Below are 22852 nucleotides of genomic sequence, written 5' to 3' on the forward strand. Positions count from 1 at the left end.
TGATTCCTCTTATATGAGGTCCCTGGAGTAGTGAGGTTCAGAGACAGAAAGTAGATGGCGGTTGTGGGCTGGGGAGGGGATGGGGAGCTCGGGTTTAATGGGCACAGAGTTTCAGCTGTGGGTGGAAGGTGGTGGTGTTGCACAACAGTCAATGTACTTAACACAACTAACCTACATATGTAGGAATGATTCAGATGGAAAAATTTGTATTGTGTCTTTTACCATATTAAAAAGTTTTAAGAGAATGCAGAAAATGAGTGTGAGAAGAGAAGGTAGCTAGTGAATTCTGAGTGAGCAGCCAGGGAAGGGCTCTCAGGAGGGAAGGAGGGAGGAAGATGGGCTCAATGTCTGTATGGATTTCTCTGGACTCTTCCTGCTGCTTTCTGACCGCCCCACATCCCCACCTTTTCCGGAGGTGTTCCTGCATCACCTCCTCCTCCCACCTCAGGAAGGTCTGAGCTGGGCGGGGTGGTGGAGTTCAGCGAGGCTATCTGGCCTGGGGCCCCTGCAGGAGGAACTACAGGGAAAGGCTGCCCTTCCTGAGCCAAGGCAGCAGGGCAGACCCGTGCAGAACAGGCACCGGGGAGTGATGGGATTTGCACTTGCATTTCAAGCTGTTGCCAAGGGCTTGAAACCAGCCCACTTAACGCCGTATAAACAAGTGGAAAACTGCCTTGCTGGAACCAGCTTCAAAGATTTGGCTCCCCTGTTTGCCTTTTTCCATCGATTTTTAGAGATTGGAAGGGAAGGAGGAAGAGAGAGAGTGAAAGTGTCAGAATTCTGCATTTCAGAAAAGACCCAGCTTGGAATGAAACGAGCAGACTGCTCCTGCCGTGGCATCAGCAGGGCAGCTGCCACCATCTGTCTGTCCGCTCATCTGGAGCGGCCCCCAGCTGGGCGCCACGATCAGGCATAAGGAAAGGGGCCTTTCTTTACATCTTCTCGGCCTAAACTAAATCTCATATCCAACGTCACTAAGGAAGAAAATGCACGATTGCCGAGAAAACTCATGTTCAGCCATCTCAAGAAATTGGCCTCCAATTACAGAACTCACTAGTATGACTTTTAAAGACCCCTCCTCCATGAGAATGCAGAGGTGGGGAAGGCAGGAGCCAATGCACGGAGGTGACGTCAGCGCCAGGCCCCCTTCCGGCTCAGGGAGCGGAAATGACGTCAGCACTGGGCCCCCTTCCAGCGTGGGGCTCGTAAAGATCAAGATGGGTCGCTAGGTTGCAGCCTGTTGCGGCGCTGGGGGATGTAGCACGGGGTTCCCGGCCACAGCGGAGCCCATTGCCCGCCTGTCCGCCGTCACAGGGAGATATCTGCCCCCGAGGCCACAGGGAGATCTCTGCCCCCGGGGCGGAGAACCCAGGTCGCCCCGGGCTGAAGCAGCGGGGTGTTGAGGTACCAGCTAGATGTCTTCTCACCGAGGACCGGCGGCGGCACAGGGCAGTGGGGCTCCTGCTAACAACAGGGAGCCGGACACGGTGGAGCTGGCCGAACCGGGGTCACAGCTAGAAGAGAGGGACACACGGGGGGTCGCTGACCCAGCCAAGGCTGAAGCAGAGCGAGCATGCGCAGTGCCCCGTGAGCAGGAGGAGGAGGAGGAGGAGGGGGAGGAGAGCGTCCTGACGCTTCCCCTGCAAGCATACAGTGCCATGGAGAAGATGGAGGAGTACGTGTATAAGGTCTGGAAGGGATGCTGGAGGGTCATCCCGTACGATGTGCTCCCTGACTGGCTGAAGGACAATGATTACCTGCTCCACGGCCACAGGCCGCCCATGCCCTCCTTCCGGGCCTGCTTCCGGAGCATCTTCCGCATCCACACGGAGACAGGCAACATCTGGATCCACCTGCTTGGTTTTGTGCTGTTTCTGTGTCTGGGGCTCTTGACCATGCTGAGACCAAACATGTACTTCATCGACCCCCTGCAGGAGAAAGTGGTACTGGGGATGTTCTTCCTGAGCACGCTGCTCTGCCTCAGCTCCTCCTGGGTCTTTCACACCGTCTACTGTCACTCAGAGAAAGTCTCCAAGACCTTTTCCAAACTGGATTATTCAGGGATTGCCATACTGATTATGGGGAGCTTTGTACCCTGGCTTTATTATTCCTTCTACTGCTCCCCACAGTCACGGCTCATCTACCTCTCCATCATCTGTGTCCTGAGCATTTCCGCCATCATTGTGGCACAGGTGGACCGGTTTAGCACGCCTAAATACCGGAAGACAAGGGCAGGGGTGTTCCTGGGCCTGGGCTTGAGCGCCATTGTGCCTGCCATGCACTTTACGATCTCTGAAGGCTTTGTCAAGGCCACCACCGTGGGCCAGGTAGGCTGGTTAATCCTCATGGCTGTGATGTACATCACCGGGGCTGGTCTCTTTGCTGCTCGAATCCCTGAGCGCTTCTGTCCTGGAAAGTTTGACATATGGTTCCAGTCTCATCAGATTTTTCATGTCCTGGTGGTGGCAGCAGCCTTTGTCCTCTTCTACGGGGTCTCCAACTTTCAGGAATTCCGCTACAGCCTGAAAGGCAGCTGTACTGATGACTCTCTTCTCTGAGCCTCTCCCGCAAGGCTGGAGGGGGACGTCCCAAGTGCTTTAAAAAATAACTTCTTTGCTGAAGTGAAAGGAAGCGTCCACGTTGTCTGTTTCTAGAAAAAACCTCTTAGAGAATTCAGTCTCAGCCAGGGTTCAGCCCCCCTCAGGGCAGGGGGGGGTGGGATGGAGATAAGCCTTTCGTGGCCCTCTCGAGGAATGGGTGATCCACCTGGCCATGCTCCTCTCAGCAGCCCTCATCAGCAAGGCAACTCTGTCCCTTTGGCACAGAGTGCTTTGAAGCTCATGTTGAGATTTTATCTCCCCTCCAACCATTTTGGGAAAAAATGAGGGGCTGTGATTCTTCAGAAATTCTATTTTTGAAAGAAATGTCCCTCCCTTACCCCCGTCCTTACTTTGTAACCTGGCTTAGAACAGGCCATCCATTTTGTAGCATCCTTTTCAGAAATGATTGAAACCTGTCCCGTCTTTCTGGGGCCTAAATCTGCTGACAGCAAGAAGAAGTCACCAATTTTGAGACAGCCAGGCTTCAGATAACTTGAGTTTTAAATTTTTTTTATTGGCAGAGTAATATAAAATTATCATTGCTGTGTATCCTGATGCAAAGGCTATGAAGATAATAAAAGGAAGTACAGAAGAAAAAAAAAGAAAGAAAGCAGAGAGCGCTAAGCACATCCTGGGTCCCACCCCCTCTTTCCTCCATGCCCAAACCTCATCGAGTTCTAGTGTGAGGCAGTGTGCAGGCCAGGCATTCTAGTCACGTCTGCAATCACTTTAGTCCACAGGCTCTCCCACAAGAAGTAAACTCAGTGCTCCCAGGGGCCCAGAGGTCTGGGTATTCTTGGTGTTTACCCGAAGCTTAAATACCTTCTAAGCAGTAACCAGGCTGAGATGTGTCGCTTGTGGCCACCTCAGTCCTATGCCAAGGCTAGATGAAAACTGAGAGCTGGCATCTCCCCCATGCTGGATCCTTGGCATTCCTGTCAGTTATACACAACTGAACCCCAATTGAGGATGTAGAGTATTTCGAACTTGTCTCTTTAAATTTTCTAAACATTACTTTCAGGTCTTGTAGGCTTGACAGAATTTGAGCCAAGGAAGCTAACCTGATGTGGGAGTCCTGCCCGAAAGCCTTGCACACCAACACAAATTACCCAGCGTGATCACTGTTGACGCTGGTTCACTCTGCAAATGAACTGAATCGATGGGATTTAGATAAACGATACCCTGACTCTTCACAATGATGAAAAGTTTCTTAAACTTACCCAATACCCACTGATGAGTTTTCCCATTTTTTGTGATGATTACTCATTTCTCAGAAGTTCTTACTGAGTATCTACTGGGGCAGGCACTATGCTCCATTCGGAGGATGGAGGAGCAGCTGCAGCCCCTTTCATGGAATTATGGCCAGGACAAAAAAAAAGCCAAGGGTCAGGGAGAGTTGACTAATAGTGGTAAGGTAGGAAAAGGAAGATAGTGACCCCATGTTATCATTCATTATGGACCATCCCCCATTTTGTGCTCGTTAAAACATTATTTGCACACATATGTCCTCACCAAGTCACTGAGAACTTATTCTGACTGCTATGAATTTATCAATCAACAGTTCCAGGACACGGTTGAGGTGGATCAGTTTAGAATCCAACCAATTTTCTTGGCATCCATTTTATGCCAAAAATTTTAGCAAATTATCTCAACTATTCACATATGGACAGTATCATTTGTCCTTTTTCCTCATGTTTAATATGTGTGAATTGAACTAAGAGAACTTTAGTTCATCCAGCTGTAATATTTTACAATTATATCTATTCTGTTATAGTGCTGCATAGATTTTCATCATGTTCCATAAATTTATTCATTCATTCAGCCAACTCATACATAGACACCTATTCTGTCCAGGTAAAATCTACATACTGAAGATATAGTGGAGGACAAGAATAATAAGTTCCTGCTTTGGTGGAGTTCACTCTAGAGCAACTAGGAGATATGAATGGAGATACAAATAAATAAATATATTTTCAGGGAGTGGTAGATGCTTGAAAAAAGGTAGATGACTCTAAAGGAATTATTTGGGTGATGAGTATATGGGTGGTGTGAGAAAGCTCTGCAGATGTCACATGAGAAGAATCATAAGGAAGCTACTGTTGTCTATCACAGAGCGTTTGACGTGGGTGAGTGTATAAATATCAGCCTGGTTGTAAGTAAAGAATTAGCTGTAGAGGTCTGAGTGGGAAGCAGGAAGATCCACCAGGAAGTGCTATGGTTTCCCAGGCAAGAAATGAGGTGGCTTTGCCACAGAGGGCTGCAGTGGAAGTGGAGAGAAAGTGAGGAATTCAGGATACAATTTGGAGAAAGAGCTGAGAGGACTTGCTGATCAAGGGGGAGAGTGAAGAATAAAGGTTGACACAAATGTTTCTGGCTTGAGCAATTACATGAATGGTGGGTCTATTTATTGAGATTGGAAAGACTGGAATGAGGGTTCTGTTTGGCCACACTGTATTTGAAGTATATATTGGACATCCAAATACAATCTCAACAAGGGAGCTGGATATATGAATCTGGAACTTGATGGGAATGTCAGAGGCAATGACATAGATCACACACAGATGATTTAATTACACATTTCCAGCACAGCTGACCGAGAGTGGCCATGGGCTACTTGTGGTTACTCAAATTTAATTAATTAAAATGAACTAAAGTTAGATTCAGTTCCTCAATCACAGTAGCCACATCTCAAGTGCTCACTACCGCCACATGTGCCTGGCAGCCGGAGCGCTGCATGGTGCAGACACCACTCCCATCACTGCAACGAGTTCTTATGCAGAACTCTGCTCTAAACTTCTTTACAGTCGTTTACCATCATTGATTTGCCTTGTCTAGTAAAGTATGTGTGAGAGAGAATTGGGGAAACAATAAAACCATGCATTTTCCCACTTGGTTTCATTTATTTCATTCATAACTCAGACATGTACCAACCATTGTTCCTGCTTCTTTGCCCAAATCCTTCAGGTTCATGTTTATAAACTGTTCCTAATTATTTTCAACTGAAGAGATCAAAGGTATGCATAACTTTTTGGAAGGAAATTAATTATCCCAAGGTTTTCCATTATTCTTTCATTCCAAGTAGCCTTGCCATCCCTTTAAAAAGGGAGTGGGACCCTGGCCAGCATGGCTCAGTGGTTGAGCATTGACCTATGAACCAGGAAGTTGAGGTTCAATTCCCGGTCAGGGCACATGCCTAGGTTGCAGGCTCGATCCCCAGTAAGGGGCATGCAGGAGGCAGCCAATCAATTATTCTCTCTCATCATTGATTTTTCTATACCTCTCCCTCTCCCTTCCTCTCTAAAATTAATAAAAAATCACTAAAAAAATGGAGGGAGGTGATGGGAACCAAAGGGCTATCTTCCAGCCTGCTGAAGGCAGCAGCGTCCTCACTCTGCACACTTTCCCCCCTCCTCCCCACAGACGCCAGGGAAGCAGTGATGGAACGAAAAGCCAACTGTACAAACATTCGCTTCCACTGTCACAAGGTACACAGCTAACATGCCAAAAAGGAGAGCTTGGAAAAACAGCAAAAGAGCAATTATTCCCTGAAGAGAACATGAAATAAGAACCTACAGTGACCCCACAAAGGAAATAGAAAATCCGATCCAGCCACAGGTCAGAGAACACCACTGTGTTTTGGGGTAATGATTACAAAGGAAAAACAGGGTTTGGGCACTGTGAGATCCCAGGACTCCAGCGTGGGCCTCCCTGGGTGGCGCATTCTGTAATTCGATTAAATCCTTTGAAAGAACAAGACTCATGTCTCCTAGAGTAACCCGATTCTCTGGACAACCCCAAGCTCACATGAAACTTCTGACAATAACCCTTCTACGTGGTGGGTCTGCGGTGTGGCATTGGACTCAAGAAGCCCACGTGAAATGAGGAAACTGAAAGATGGCTGAGAAGACCATTGTTTCAGTGACAAAACCGCCAAGAAGCAGAGTGATCTGGGTGCATTTTGTTTATGGGAAATACAGACGTGGAAGTCTAGTTCTCCACTTAACTTTTATCAGAGGTGCCTTCTTCATCAAAGAGGAAATTACTGGTTCAAGCCTGTTTAATGGCACAAACTATTACTGCTTCATGGCAGCCCAAATAACAAGAAGGGCACAACACACAGAGTTATTGCACCTAAACTTTCTCTCTCAAAAAGCCAGGGATAGCTCTCCACTCCAAGCACATCATCTGGCGCACATGTCCCTTGGTGGCCTGAGCCCTGGGAGAGCTGCCCAGCTTCTGTATAGTGACTCCCTGGGCAGAGGTCACACCGGGCAGGCTGAGGTCCTTGGGAAGAGGAGCTGTTAGGAAGGTACTTCACCCTCATGTTGGAGAACAAGGCCAGAGGCCAAGGGGAAGCTGAATCGAGGAAGGAGTAGGGGAACAGGGAGCAGGCGTGTGCCCAGTTAGCCACTCAGTGGTGCAGTGGGCAGTAATGAGGAGGACAGTGGGTCACCAGGGGGCTAGACTCTGGAATGCTGGTTCCTGAAGCAAGCTGGGAAAACTGTACATCTGTGGATGCATTCCTGGCAGTCTATGAGAATTTTCAAACTTTATGTTCTCAGATCAATGAAAATCTTAACATAAGTGTAACTTGGGTGGTCTGGATAAGCCACTATAATCTAGATTTCTGAGTCCACACCACATCTAGATTTGCACTTGCAAAGACCAAAGATCACTGTGAAAGGCCACACACATGAACTTAATGGTAGTTTGAATAAAGAAGCAGGAGAACTGCAGTACCACACTGTACAGTGATTGAGCCTGGTGTAGGCCGAGTGCATGAGCGTGTCCCTGTGGCTTCTGTAAGACCAGCTCACTAGCAGAAGAGCACTAGGAAACATGCAATAATGTAGGTTCCTCGTCACATTTCCAGCCATCAGGGACTAAATACCTATGTAATCTTTTAATAATGCCACAAACCAAGCTTTCTCTTCAGGAGAAGTGGGCAGGTTAAGAGAGCTGTCAGGAGGCACCCATCAACGTGAATGATGGAAGCGTGCTTGTGAGCAGCGGGGAAAATATGGAGGTTGAGTATTCCATGCTGGGAAAGCCTTCAAATTGTTAACGCCATTTTAGACAAAATCTGTGAAAGGAGACATTGTATGCACTGGAATTTTTCAAGTCTAAATGCCAAAACAGATAAAATATGAAACTGAATGTGAAGCTACGCCTTCCTGCTATCTAACCAGCAAGGGTGACTCCGTTCCAGGAGACAACCACCATCCATCACATCCACGGACCATCATTAATTTTTATTGCATTCATTTTGAAATTGGATATTGTTAACATTTGGTCTTAGACTTACTAAATAGCCCAAACCCCTTTGGGATGCTTGCACACATTTAAATGATTTTATAATAACACTAGAGGCCCAGTGCATGAAATTTGTGCAAGGGAGGAGATCCTTCAGCCCAACCTGCACCCTCTGCAATTTGGGAGCCCTCAGGGGATGTCCTACTGACAGCTTAGAGCTGCACCCCCCACTCCTGCCCAGAGCAGGCCTAAACTGCAGTCTGGCCTCCCTCTGCAGGAAGCAACTGGGCTGATTAGGGAAAGGCGCGGCCCCCATCACCCCACTGCTGCTGCCACTGCCGCCAAGGTGTTTTCATTTTTTTCATTAACATAGACTCCAGTCCCTTTACGAAAAATGGGATTGGAGTCTATGTTAATGATCATATCCTAAAGAACGTTGTTCTTTAGGCATTTTCAAGATGTCTCTTTCATAGGATATGATAGTTCTTTCTTTTTTTTAATCCTCACCTGAGCTTATTTTTCCATTGATTTTTAGAGAGCATGAAAGAGAGAGGGAAAGACAGAGCAAAACATCAATGTGAGAGGGACACTTTGATTGGTTGCCTCCTACATGAGCCCTGACCTGGACCCCAGTCAGGGAGGAGCCTGCAATCTAGGTACATGCCCTTGACCAGAATCAAACCCAGACCCTGCAGTCGGCTGAAGCTCTATCCACTGAGCCAAACTGGCTAGGGCAAGATATGACATTTCTTAGCCCCTCCGACAGCGGACCTTCATTTTTCCCTCCAACAGTGAGGTAGAAAAACCCTAGAACACCTTCTTGGATTCTTATTATGTAAGTTACCAAGGACACTGTGACTGGCACACTGGGAGCTTAGCCAATGAGCGGTAAGAAAAGGTGTTTCCTCTGCAGCTCCTGAGCAGAGGCGGGACTGCTGGTGCACTCAGAGAGCCCGCAGGCCTGCCCAGTCCCCATTTTCTGCGGGCAGGCCTGCCTGCTCACTGCAGGTGTGCCCCAGCAGGCAGGTCCTCCCTGCTCCCTGCAGGCAGGCCTGCCTGCTTACCACAGCCACCGCTGCACCCCGGCAGGCAAGCCCATACTGCTCTGCGGGCCCTTCTCCACTCTGCTGTGTGCACAGCCTCCTCCTGAGCCAGTGGTGACTGTTATGGCATCCCAACTAATTTGCATTTTAGTCAAAGGAGAAGAGGGCTGTTTGGACCAGCTCAGCAGTTAAGAAGTTAAGAAGCATGAGCCCTAGAGCCACAGAGACCTGCGCTGTCTCCTCTTGGTATGTGACCTCGGCAAGTTATTTCACCTATACTCAGGTTTCCATTTGTGAAAAGGGGACCATAATAGTACCCAGATCATAGGATTCTGGGGTGGGTTGAATGAAATACCAATATTGTACTCGGAACAGCATAAAAGTACACTGTAAAGGTCTAATAAATGTTAGTTTAGCTCTTGCTTAAAGACCCTGATAGTGAAGAAGATATGGTCCAGAGATTAGGGGTCTCAGTTTCCTTATCTGTAAAGTGAGGCTATTAATAGGATCTGCTTTATATATACAATATAAAAATTTTAAAATATGTGTGTGAGTAAGTAATCTAGCCCAGCCCAGTATTTGAACTTAGAAAATGCTCAATAACTAGCTATTACTGTTATCAGACTACTATCATCATGACCTCTTCAGCCTCTCTGTTTTATTCCTTACTATCATGTTCATGCCATGCACATGCTAGAGGGCACAGGAAGGGAGGTCTCGGCACAAGGCTTACCTCAGCTATTCTCTGCACATCAGACTGTCTGGTTCTTTCCAGCAGGAAAGAATTGAGTCTACCCATCTTTCTTTTTTTCATCTTTGCATGCAAGGAAGTGATATATGCAAGCAGACAAAAATTATGCTTCAGGCACTAAGGCCAGCTAAATAGAGAGCAAATGACAAGAGATGAAGGGCCAGGGGCCTCCCAGCAAGCACCTCCCATATAGTAAGTAAGAACAGTCACATACTGCCACCCAAACACAAAGAAGCCAAGAATATGTATCAACATGGATAAGGTATATCTGCCCCCATGTTCTCCTCCATCTCAGGATCCCCTTGTAGCATCTGCATTTTGAACCCAGGAATGCCAGTTTGACAAATTAAATAGATGCCAGGGAAGAAACAGTCTTGAATCCCAAGTCACACCGGAACTAGCAAAATTTCTCTCTTCTGTAAGACTGATATGGCTGGGGAGCTAGGCTGGGAGGAACTGGTCCTTAGTTCCTCCCCTGCCCATGGGCTGGAGGGAGTTCTGAGCCCTTGCCCAGATCTGACCCCAACAAATATCAAGCAGAGATGCTGCCCAAGGGATCAGCACCTTTCAGCATCTTTCAGCTTTACAAGAGTGGGCAGACGAACTCAGGCTGGACACAGGCCCACAGAGTAGGAGACGAAGGGGATGCAGAGCCCTCACTCAGAGACCCATGATTTTCAGGTCTCTGTGTTCCGTGAGAAGGATCAGAGGGGACACCACTCTAGGGCCTACAAGCTGTCCCACTTGGTTACCAGGGAATGCCATGCAGACAGCAGAGCATCCCGAACCAGTGTGACCCTTTCCTAGCTCCTCAGACTCCCTAGGCTGGTTTCTATCAGGGTAGAGGTTTAAGTTTAAAGACTCCCAGAGGGTCTGTGAGTCCGATTTCTCAGACTAAAACCAGAAAGGCACCCAGGGTCTTGGCCAATGGGAGCAGCAAACATGGCAAAGGGAGAGTCTGCCATGGAGCTGACTCCAGAGAGAAGAGATGGGTGGGTCCGCACAACCCAGAAAGAGCCTAAGAGGACCTCACTGCTCAGCCTCGGGCACATGGACCTTAAAGGCCGATCTGGATTGGGAGGGCTTGTTCACACAGGGAGGGCTTCTCCAGCAGGGTCATCAAAACCAGCCAACCAATATTTATAGGTCTTACACGTTCCTGGACCAGCAATTGGAAGGTGGTGCCTGAACAGCTTTTCCTCGAGGAGACTCATTTGGAAACACAACAGAAAACAAATCCTGTACCATTTCAAAGCAACACTCCTCACACAGGTACCTATCCTGGGAGCACACAGGTCATATCACAAATAAACTGCCATCATCCTGACATGAAGGAAGACAAACGAAGATTCACAGCAGAACACAACCACTGAGAGGACAGAGCAGGTCAGCAGCTGCAGGAGGGGACACCAGGCAGGCTGCATGAATTCACGTTTAAAAATACAGAGAAAATGTGTAGAGGCATGTTTTACAAAGCAGAATTGGTAATACAGGGAAGGGAAAGGGAGAGCGTTTGTGAACATGTGAAAGATAAATCCTGACAATGGCTACCAGTGTTCTATTTCTTTAGTATCTTTTCTCAGAGATTAACGGAGTATTCTGGGTGTGATGAATACTCGGGTGTTGATGTCCATGAGAGTCAAGGTTCCTGTGTATGATTTGTCCAGGAGAGTTTTTCCGTTGGTCTATTACCTCTTCCCAACCCTCACATGGTTCGGACTTTTTAAAGTGTAGTCCATGGAGCTCTGAACGGATGTTAAGGAAGAGATACTTTATCAAGCTGGCCATAGAGTCGATCATGAAGCAAGCTCTTAGCCCGTGCCCCCCCACCACAGTGGTTCTCAGAGTGACCATAAATTAGTAGCCAGCCCCAATTCAGAGTTCCTCTTCAGTGATGTTTCCAAGCTTGCTGCGACCAGAGAGAAGCCCTCACCTGAGAGGGCCGGCTGCCAGAGGAAGGGCTAGCCCAGCCCGGGCTGCACATAGACACAAACACACTGCCCACCATTTCTCTAGATATTCACGGTTTACTGATGGTGATGACATTCATGCTCTCCACCCTGCGCACAGTCTTTCATCAGTGAGAAAAGTGAGTTAGCGTTAAGTACCTTATCCAAGATCACTGTGTGCGAGTGGTGGGGCTTGGCTTACGTCCAGCACTGGGATCTCCACCGGATCTGGTCAGCTGCTGACTGTGACCGCGCACAGGAGCTCAAGTGGCCGGGCCAGATGCACGGCAAGGCTTAGCTCTGCCTTCAGTGTTGTTCCCCTGGCACCCAATTGTTGTTCCCTTGGCATCATGTGGAGAACAAACAAGCATCTAACTCAACTGCAGTTCCGAATTCCCAGTTACTGAGCCATAATAACTTAGTTTAAGGTGACTTGGAAAAAAAAGTCATTACTTATTTGGCTTCCAATTTTTTCTACCCAATTATGATGAACATTGACCACTGTTAAAAACATGATTTTCTTGCACAAAAATAGTGAATGCATTTAAGCCATTGAACTGTACACTTAAAAGTTGTAGAACTGGTAAATTTTATTTTATCACAATAAGAAATGTATTTTCTTTCTAAAACATTTGATATAATAACAAGACAGTACTCTTCTGGGTAATACATGAATTAAAACCTTTGCATGAAATAATTTAGATTACATTAATCACTAAACTGAACTAAAGTTGTGTTTGCTCCAGTTACCTCTGACCTACTGGGCAATGATTGCTACATCCCATGGACATTTCTCAATCCTTGTCCTGCATCATGTGACTTAGGCACCCTCCTTAACTCCCTGGTTATCAGCCTATTCATACTTTCCACTGACCAGTCAGGCTATTCCATCCTCTCTCCCTCAACTGGTTCTCCTATCTCAACTCAATTACTTCTCCAGGTGATTTCAGCTATTCCACCAGCTCCTAACCACCACAGTACCCAGAATGCACCAGGCTCAGTCAGTCTCTAACCATCCACAGCACCCAAAACACACGGGGCTCCTTTAGCCTTTGAGTACCCACTGCAAATAGCAAACACCTACCCCCCTACAAAACTCATAACTTAGAGGTCACTTTCCAGCACTCCTCCTCTAACCAGGGCCTGTGCCTGCATCTTTACTCACTGACCTGAGTGTCCTGGAGGCAGGAAAGTGGGTCTGTCTGTGTGTGCACAGCATCTGACAATGCCTGGTAAGCACTCAAGGTAACCAATTGTCGTTCCCTGGCACCCGGCAAGCCCTCAAATGCTTGCCAAGCAAATGAGTGAGGGGGAAAGAAGTCTTATATTTCCATGAGAGTCGCCAATGAACAAAACAAACTATCTGCAGTGGAGTTTATCTGGCATGACAGAGTAACACAGTGGCTAACGACATCATGTGAGTTATAGTATGGCGCTGCATCATCTGAGTTATGCTTCTCTCTGTCCTCTCAGCCCAGATCATATTTTTTGCTAACATCTCACATAAGACTTGGCAAACCAGTAATGTATGTTTTGTATGTTTTGTAGACTTGGCAAACCAGTAATCCCCCCATGTATGTTTTGAAGAAGCCTGGCGTCCTTACTTGGTTTCAAGGTAACTGATTTATTTCCTCTCTCTTTTATTTTGTATCAAGAGTGAAAAAATAAAACAAAATAAAATCAGTCCAATACTTCTCTCTCACTTCTCCACAACCCCCTGTTCTAGGTAGCACAGCTTTTGGCTTTATGTCTCATCCTGCTTTTCTAGGTGAGAACAGAAAATTCTATAGAGTGCAATAGGCTTCCTGGAATAGACCTGTGAGTCCACCCGGCGAAAGTACGGTAAGAAAGAAGACTTGAGTGAGCCAGAGGGGTTGGGAAGGGAGTTGTTGACATGAGGGCTAGAACCATGGGGAAAGGGAGGCTGTTAACTATTAATCCTCCCCTATCACTCCATCTCTTCCCAGATCACCCTGGTAGGCACAGTGCAGCAGCCTCACAGAAAGCAAAGAGGGAAGTCCGACAACTCTAAAGTGTGGGTATGAGGACATCACTGGGGAGCAAGCACCCCTGGTTTTGTGCCCCCCTTCTAAGAGCTATGAAATCTTCAACCCTGAAGGAGGAGGCTTACTGGTTGAGCTTAGAATTCAAAAGACACAGAATTCTAGAACTGGAAGGTACAGGGAGACAGTGGTTTTCCATTTGGTTTTGTTGTTATGTTATTTTTGCAGCAGTATTAAATCGGGTCATATAGAATCCATTTGTTTTCTACCCATTTCTCCCCTCAAATGGCTTGAGAAATTGAAAACCGGTGCCCCAGCTGTACAGAGTTGGAGACAGAGGCTTAGAAATAAAGCAATTTGTCAGACACAGAGTCGAGCCTACACTACAGCTCGGATCTCCTGATTTCCAGATCTTTCCGCTTCCCTGTATAGTGTGAGAAACATCTTTGTTTCAAATGAAGCACTCGCACGCCAGTCTGGAGGAAACTTAGTTTTTAGGGACACACTCAGCTTTAATAACAACCTCCACCAAATACTCTAATTTTAAAATGCCAGATATCTACATATTTGCTATTTTTCCTTCTGGTTTTGAGATAGAACTATCTTCAATGAATTCAAAACACCCCCTAAAAATATGCACTTACAAGCTTATTTATACAGTCTCTTGCCCTAACTTCTGGACAAAAGAAAAGTGGGTGTATGGGTCCCAAGGATGCCACACAGCCACTTACTCTTCCTCTGCCCTTGACTCTCCACTGTTAACATGCAGATAAGGTGATACATCCTTACAAGCCCTTAAAGACATACAGGCAGTCATTTTTTTCTCTCTCAAAGAAAAGCCTTGCTATAAATCCAAGTTTGGCAAATATTAAGTAGGAACAGAGAGCGGTTCAATAATTTTTATTTGAAGGGCTGGTACAACTTTCAGAAACATTAGTCCTCAGTGGCATTCTTGGTTACGTGCTGGGTGACTCAGCCCTCTAGTCTCAGACAGTGACCAGCACTGCCTTGACCAACTGCCACACGTCCCTGCCCAGGGATTAAACTTCCAACCAGGAGCTGTGGTCACTCAGCACCGTGGTTACACCAGGCGTGGTGACTCCTCAGAGGTGTGACAGAGGAAGATGAGTGGTGGAGGACAAATGATTCGGTACTTTCTGCTGATACATTTATTCCTTTGCTTTTCAAAGCTTGTCAGCAGGGTTAGCAGTGTGTTTCCAGTGAAGACAAACATGGGTGAAACTTCAGTCACTCTGATTTCCCAGCCTGTCTTGGATACAATCGAGATTCTTCTGAAGCTCTTTAAAAATATGGACAATAATTTGTCAAAGGTGTTTGGAAATCGTAACTCACTTCCTTGGTGGAAAAACCATCAAGAAGAATGGGATTAAGGTTCCAGGGCTGGCTGCCAGTAGGAAGGACCGGGTATCTGAAGTTGGGGGCACAGGGGTGGGGCGGAGAGAGACCTATAGATGACCATAACCCAAGCATGCATTCGTGAAACTGTCCCTCCCCTGAGGAAGTGAAGCACAAAACCACTGAAGTCATGCATATTGGACAGCGGCAATCTCTATCCTACTAATTAACTTCATTCATCCCACTGTTCAATAACTCGCTACATGGAGCTGTCTGGTTCAGGTGATTTTTAAAAATGGACAGCACAGCTTTGATGCTTAATAACCCTGTAGAATAAAATATGTTCCAAGGAATATTAGTTCAGATAAACACCCCATTATAGAAATAGATGCAACAGTGAGGAGGAAAAAGTCACCTCACCCCAGCACATGAGAAATTACTCAGCCACTTCAGTGAGAGTCGAAGGCTATGCGTGCAATGTGAGAAAGAGAACACTGCCCCGCCCAGGGCAAACTGGAGAGTTTTCTGAGTCTATTTACCGGTTAAGACTTGGCTTCTGGTAAAGTAATTTTGTAATGTAATCAGTAACTTAGTCACCTGTGAAATTTATGGTCACGCCTTGATTATATACAAAGCTATCTGGGTATAAGGAGGGTTATTATGATAATATGAAGCTTTAAGAAAAGTTCTCAAGAAAATTATTTATTGTTATTAGGCAATAAATAAATGGAAAGAAGGAAGGAAGGGAGGGAGTTAGGGAGTTAGGGAGTTAGGGAGGGAGGGAGGGAGGGAGGAAGACAGGGAGGGAGGGACAGAGGGAGGGAGGGAGGAAGGAAGTAAGGTGTTCACTTGCCCACAGTAACTGGGCACAGTCTCTGGCAACAAAAAGCAGTACTCATTATTTCAAATGGGGGTGGGGGTAGTTTAATGGTAGAGAAGGGGAAGACATAGATCAAATGAGAAGAAAAACTAAAAGTATTCATGTTTCAGAAAATATTTCTCTCCCAAGGATTTATTACATGCAGCATCAAATCAGATTAAAAAGCAATAATCTCTCACTGGCCTCTGTTGAAAGACACATCTTAAACAATGCTGTGTTACCCTGTCCATAATGTTATGATCTGAGCTGGAAAAAGAAAAACCATGTCTGCCGTGATTGAAATCTGCCTCTTTCTTTAGTCTTTGATAAGACTTTTATTTTCAAAAACAATTAAGTGTTCAGTTCCTCTTTCCTGGGTCTGTAGTTCCCTGCCCCTTGCCCAGCTAAGATTTTCTATCCTTTTTGTTGTTGTTGCTCAGAAGCTAAGGGATACAATTAAGCTACTGATGAAGCCCAAGTGCGTTCGTTATTTCAGAGTCTCCGGTGGCCTCAGAGGCAGGCAGGAAACAGACTGCAGCCCTGCTCACACCCTCTCAGTTCCCTTGTTCTCTCTGGCTGGGGACAGTGTGCGCTCTGCCTCCATGTAAAGGCTCCTGGGGAAGATCCAATATGTCCCAGCCAGCAACCACGTGCTCCTATGTTGACTTGAAGGAAACAAAAGTTTAAAGGAGAGAGTATGTAACCAGAATGTACCTTTGAAAAATTCCAAAGCATGAGAAATCCTTGCCTATAAAGCAGAAAACTTTCCTATGTCAGCAGCATTTCTTAAAACTCAGAGTCCACCCACACTGCAGGCTACACAAGAAACAGGAATCTGCAAAAATCATTACTTTCCCTGTGTGCATTGCCAAGCACCTGTAAGATGAAAAAAAGGAATGACATCCAGTTCTCTCTGAGGAAGTGCAGGCCTTTCCAGCACACTCGGTGAGATGAAAACCACATGGTGAAGGAGTAGAAAAAGTCCGGACCATTAAAAATGTATTTTCCAAACAATCAATGCCCAAAAGTTTAAAACTTCCCTTTATAGTCAAGAAATACTTCAACCCTATGACAGAAATTATCAATAATTTCCTTTAAGCAAAACAAATCCTTAAACATTAACTAAGCCCATAGACTACTTGGGTATAAAATGCTAACAAGCACACTGATCTGGAGATTCAGTCATCTGCCCTATGACTGGGAGCTGGCCTCTTAACTTCCTGTCACCACAGTGTCCTGACCTAGGACTGACAGAGATGGGCTGCCCCCGGCCAGCGAGCACCACTTCCTTCCCCAATCCTGCCTGCCATCACAACGTTATGGCCTCTCTTTGATTCTCCCCTGCCATCTCTCAATCATTGGCCCCTTATTTATATTGCTTAAACATTATCTCAGTGAACTCCAAGTAATCGTTTATGTCCTTTTGCTTTATTTTAATTTTGCTATACCAGATATTGTATTAGCTCAGTCAGTGGGCCACTGGTTGATGCTTGGAATTTTGTTCATTGCTATAGTATTTATCATAATGTTTCATTTGTAATTCCAATCTAAGAAAACAATAACTATTTATTCCCTGCTTTATTTCAGAAAAAAACTTAAGACTGCTTTTACAAATACATAAATAAAATAACACTTCTATTTAAAGACAGGAAGTGGGAAAAGGGAGACATCACAGTAGGAAAGTTTAGATGAAATTTGAAGGCCTGATTTAAAGCTCCACCTATCAGGCCCACTCACATGCCAGATCAGACTCCGAGCTTTGTAAGCTTCATAGCAGTCATAGGGAAGAGAGACTTGCTTACATTGGTAGCTGAAACAGCAGAGCCTACTGGTCAAATCTGTCCCACCACTTATTTCTGCAAATAAAGTTTTATTGGAATACAGCCACACCTGATCACTTACATGTTATTTATGGCTGCATTCATGGTACAATAGCAGAGCTGAGTTGTTGTAACAGAGACCTGCAAAGCCTAAAATAGTTACTAACTGGCTTTTTACAGAAACAAAGTTTGCAGGTGCCTGCCGATGATTCTGTGCCTATGAGACAAAAGCACAGTAATTTTCAAGGGTAAGCACATTCTTTTTATGGTTCTGAAAGGAAAGAGAACTTCCTACTATAAAGAGCTTACTATGTAATCTCCTGAAGAAAACAGACACACACACACACACACACACACACACACACACACACACACCCTTAGCTTCATTTTTACAGTAACTATAACAACAACTTTCACAGAGCCAATGGCATGATATCACAACACAAGTCAGTAAAATGATTCTATGTGAGGCTGAAATGATGTAGTTCAGGGGGATGCTCTTCTGGTCTGGCTGAGTTCAGGGAGGATCTGTGCAGAAGGTGAGTATCAGGTCCAGGCAGCCCTCCCACCCTCCTTCCTTCTCCCAGGCAGACGTGGCTAATGGATCAAAGTGTTCCTTCCTGCTCCCTGAGCTCCCTGAGCCCCCTAGCCATCTGAATCTATCATGAGCAGTTGGCATGCAAGATAAAACCGATAGGTCATCTTTGCTTGATATTCTCTCCAAGTTTGATACTTGTGTAGTAGGCTGATGTTACACTCTCTGCAAAGTATCTGAAGCACAGCTATTCTAGTTTGTCAACATGCCCAGCTGTCCCCTTCAATGGCCCTCCTCAAGGGAGGCCTGGATTCCTGTGAGAGCCAGGAGCCTCACAAACCTGCACAGATGCACTCAGATGGGTGTCTGAGAGCAGGGCCTGGAGTCTCCTCAAGAAAAGGGTGGGGAACCTGGCCTGTGTTGCTCAGTGGTTGAGTGTCAACCCAGGAACCAATAGGGCATGGTTATGGTTTGATTCCTGGTCAGGGCACATGCCTGGGTTGTAGACTGGATCCCCAGTAGGGGGCATACAGGAGACAGCCAATTGATGTTTCTCGTCGAGATTTTTATCTCTCTATCCCTCTTTCTTCCCTTGTCTCTAAAAAAAAAAAAAAAAAAAAAAAAGTAAAAACATTTTTTTTTAAAAAAGGTGAGGAAGCTGCTCCTCTGCACAGACCGATGGGTAGACAAGGTCAGAGAACAGCACAGGAATTTCACTGGAAACTCATGCTGTTCAAAGAAACAAAACCTCCAAACAGCCATGACCATGACCCAGTGACCCTGAACATATATATTCCTAAAGAACCCTCTAAGAAGCAAGGGTTCCAAAATAAATGCAAATGGCCTGGAAACAGTTCAGTGTTGGGAGAAGATGACAAAACCGCTGACTGTGGTTTCAGAGAATATACCTGTAGACTTCCTCTATGCCCATTTCTTCTCTGTGACTCTAACACTATCTATGTTACAAATTGATTATATTTCTATCCTATATAATAAAAGCCTAATATGCTAAGTGTCTGGTTGTCTGTTCAACCAATCAAAGCATAATATGCTAATGATATGCTATTTGACCTCACTGGAAAATGCTACTTAATCTATAACTGACTCCTGCCCATGTAGTTAAAGGGAAAGAAAAAGACAAAACATATTGTAAATCATTTTACATTATTCCTAACAGTTCTTTCCACCAGGTGATTAGAAAGCATTAAACTAGAAAATAAGTAAAAATATTTATGCCAAAAACCTTCCTTCTTTGTAGGAGTTTGTGGCTGTGTTCTAGAAAACACCAACTTCAAAGAAGTAAAACATAACCAGATTGGATGGAGGAGTTAATATGTCCAACAAACATGAGGAATTAATGGAGGAAAATTTTTCTTCACCCTAAAAAGAACAAATACTGTCATTTACTCTTCTAGCACCAATACATGGGATTTGAGTCCAGAACATTAAAGCCATATGCAGGCACATGAGAATTTGAACTCTGCACAGCCTTACAAAAAAAAAAAAAAGGTACCGGTAAGAAAAATTCTTTAAAAACATTTTTTAAGAGAAAGGGGGAGAGAGAAAGAAACATTAATTTGTTGTTCCACTTATTTATGTATTCATTGGTTGCTTCCTGTATATGCCCTGACAGGGGCTCAAACCCACAACCTTGTTGTATTAGGATGATGCTCTAACCCTCTGAGCTACCCAGCCAGGGCTGGAAGAAAAACTCTTAAAGAGGCAATGAAAACATTGAGCCCAGAAGAAAGGGTAACAGTGGTGGGTATATTTTTCTGGAACCAAGCACAGCGATGCCTAATGATGTCCTGAACTTGAAAGTGCACAGAACATTAACACAGAAAATTCTGGAAGAAAGCAAAACCCCCCTCCACACCAGCTGTGGGCTGATTCCTGCTTCTCCAAGCAATTACATAGCCCTCGGGTCCTTTGGTGTGCCCTGGGCCCATGCCGGAGACCAGGAGAGACTGGGTGTTGATAACATTACCTGGGAAAGCTTCTTCTCAGCAGTTGAGGCCATTCAAGTTTGTGCTTCCAAAAGACTACCATCCCAAACCACCAGCACAGAGAGCCCCTTCGCGGAACCACACAGGCGCCAGAAACACTTCCGCCAATTTCTTCAAGACTGGGCGGGAAGACTCCTACTTACGTAATGCATACAAGGTGAGGATTATTCCAGCCAGGCAGAATCCTTCGAAGAACCTGAGTGTGCTGAACATCGTCACATTCACGGACAGGGCCACGGTCAGGCCAAAGATCAGAATGAAGATGATGGAACAGAGCAGCACAGGCCGCCGGCCGACCCTGTGCACAGAGAGGAAATAGCAGGAGTCATCATTACACAGGGCAGTGATGCCAGCCTCAAAAACCCAGCAGATGCTCAATAGATGCTGAATGAGCACTGGACTAAAGGTCTTCCTACTGTCCAGACCCCTGTGGCATATCTAGGGATAGAGAGGCCCTTGGTGGAAACGTAGCCCAACCCCCTCTCTGTGCAGAAAAAGGGCATAGATTGAACAGCTACTGCATCATAGAATTGAAACAGGAACCCAAATCCTCTTGGTAAGTCTATTTTTGAGTGTATGGGAGGGTAATTCAAGGCAAGAGTAACAAAATCAATAACAACTCCCCAAATGTAAACCTCGACACACCCAGCATAAAACGTCCTGAGAAATCACTGACCTTTGGAACTGGCACCAAAGTCAACAGACACTGAGTGGAGTGGCTTCATCTCCTTAGTCAGGGCTGGTAAAGAGTTAGGTGTCTGACCTCACACAGCCTACTAGGGCCATGGCAGCTGCTGGTGTGTTTCAACTTTATGATGAGAAGTCATTTTTAAACTAAACTTAAAATAAACTAAGATAGTTTGGACTTTAAATAATGGATGTGAACCTGAAAGTGAAGCTCACCAGGCAGCAAGGGGTGGAAGATTTTCAGGAAAAAAAACTAGACTGGCGGATTACAGAGCCAGGCCAGATCGGCTGCTACTAGGTGTGATGTGCTCCTAGGTGTGGCTGAGAGGTCCGCAGGGGGGCAGAGGGGTCTATGGGAATGGAAGGAAACTAGTTCTTCACCTCTCTCTTCCTAGCCTTCCAGGTTTTCCTTCATCTATTTACTAGGGAGGAAAAAAATCATAGAAATTAATATAACCCAACCAGCTTGAACCAGAAGAATAGCTCACAGAGAAAGTGGAGAGAAATTCTATTTGCCAAAGGAAGAAGCCTAGCAGCCCAAACACCTGGAGAGTAGCTAATGCCTTGAATTAGCCTATATGTGCTTATAAAAAGGCATCTACATAACAGTAGAATGCCCAGAAAAGGCAAATAGAGAAAAACAGAGAGTAGATTCGTGACTGCCTAGGGCTGGGGGTGAGAATGAGAAATGAATGTGGATGAGCGATGACTCCCGTTTAAGGTGGTAGAAATGTTTTAGAGTGTGGTAATGATTGTATAATTCTGTAAATATACTAAAACTCACTGGATTGTGCACTTAAAATGGGTGAACTTTATGATATGTAAATTATCTCTCAATAAAGCTCAATGTTAAAGCAACAGCAATGCTCAGTAACACATGGCTATGAAGGAGATAAGTAAAATTTCCAGAAAATTTGTAGGGGGGTGGGTGCTAGAGGACACAATTTCCTTCAGAATTTTTTAGGCTTCTAACATTCCCCATAGTCGCTTCAGTTTAGTGAAATGAGGCAGAGCTATGAGATCAATGACAATGTTCTGATGCTTTAGAAGAGATCCTCGATCTTTTTCTTACTTGTGTAAACTATTTAAATCTCTCCTTCGAAATGATTGCTAAGTCAGTGAATAAAATTACTATTAGGAACTGTGGGGCACATATGATCTTCACAGTCAGAGCCCTTGGTCGTTTATCCAGGCCCACCACGTATAAACTACATACACGGTCACGAGAAAGACCACACTTGTCCGAACCGGCCTCCTGTTTCTTTAGGAACAGCCGCTCAGTGCCAACCTAATGGGCTTGCTGTCAGGGATAAGTAAGTGCAAGTGATCTAGCAAATGGTCAACAAGTGTCAGTCAGAACCCCTGGAGTTTTAGTATGGACTGCCTTCCTTGGGCAGAACCCCATGCAGGATGAGGGATAAAACACACCCCTAGGTTGGTAAGGCAGAGACACGGAGGGCTTTATCAGCGAGGCCCGTGCTGAGCAAATAATGGCCCCCAAGGATGTCCACACCCTAAACACTGGAGCCTGGGAATATGTTACCTTTCCTGGCAAAGGGGCTCTGCCAGGAGCTAGAGGGCAAGGGGTAAGGGCTCCTGGGGTGAGAATGCAAATGTTTAGCATAAGAACTAGCCATGTGGGGAGGGGTGTCATCTGGCCACTTCACGGCCACAGCTGTCTCCTCGAACATCTAAACTAGCACTTCCTGAAACAAGTTCATGTGCGTTCCCACATAAAACATGTGCGGGAACAGTAGTAACGTCTTAAAGGACAAAGTGCACCACTTCACATTTTATGTGCTGACGGCAGTCAGAGAGCTCACCCCGGCTCAGACAACTTCCTCAACTTGACGTGACTTGGGCCAGCTGTGAATCTGCAGTTCCCTCTACACGTGTCCGTTTCCTTTTCAGTGAGGCTCTCAAAGTGAGCACGGTGCCAAAACTAAATAACTAAGGGTGAAAAACACCAAACTTTCCAAGTGCAACTGAG

The 22852-nt window shown here is 45.7% G+C and overlaps 2 protein-coding genes across 11 annotated transcripts in view; one reads left to right on the forward strand and one right to left on the reverse strand.

The window, feature by feature from the left end:
• SLC22A23 (solute carrier family 22 member 23) overlaps positions 1-22852 on the reverse strand; it is a 174031-nt gene that overhangs the window by 109450 nt on the left and 41729 nt on the right. For 4 of the 10 annotated variants that reach the window (XR_014794038.1, XM_084873124.1, XM_084873126.1 and 1 more), the window contains exon 3: positions 20319-20473. The exons of 1 other annotated variant lie outside the window; for it this stretch is intronic. Coding sequence is in view for 8 of the 9 variants with exons in the window: in XM_084873124.1 (XP_084729250.1) it covers positions 20319-20473 (155 nt within the window). In the remaining variant the exon portion in view is untranslated. 5 more of the 10 variants (XM_084873128.1, XM_084873129.1, XM_084873127.1 and 2 more) reach the window with 5 other exon arrangements.
• On the forward strand, positions 1416-2709 carry LOC311616288 (adiponectin receptor protein 1-like; the record flags this gene model as incomplete). Its single annotated transcript, XM_084871435.1, has 1 exon — positions 1416-2709. The coding sequence occupies one exon, from the start codon at positions 1416-1418 to the stop codon at positions 2556-2558; it is 1143 nt and encodes a 380-aa protein (XP_084727561.1). The 3' UTR covers positions 2559-2709.

This window comes from Pipistrellus hanaki, assembly GCF_964339955.1.
Source record: "Pipistrellus hanaki genome assembly, chromosome: 2".
In the NCBI taxonomy this organism is placed as follows: Eukaryota; Metazoa; Chordata; class Mammalia; order Chiroptera; family Vespertilionidae; genus Pipistrellus; species Pipistrellus hanaki.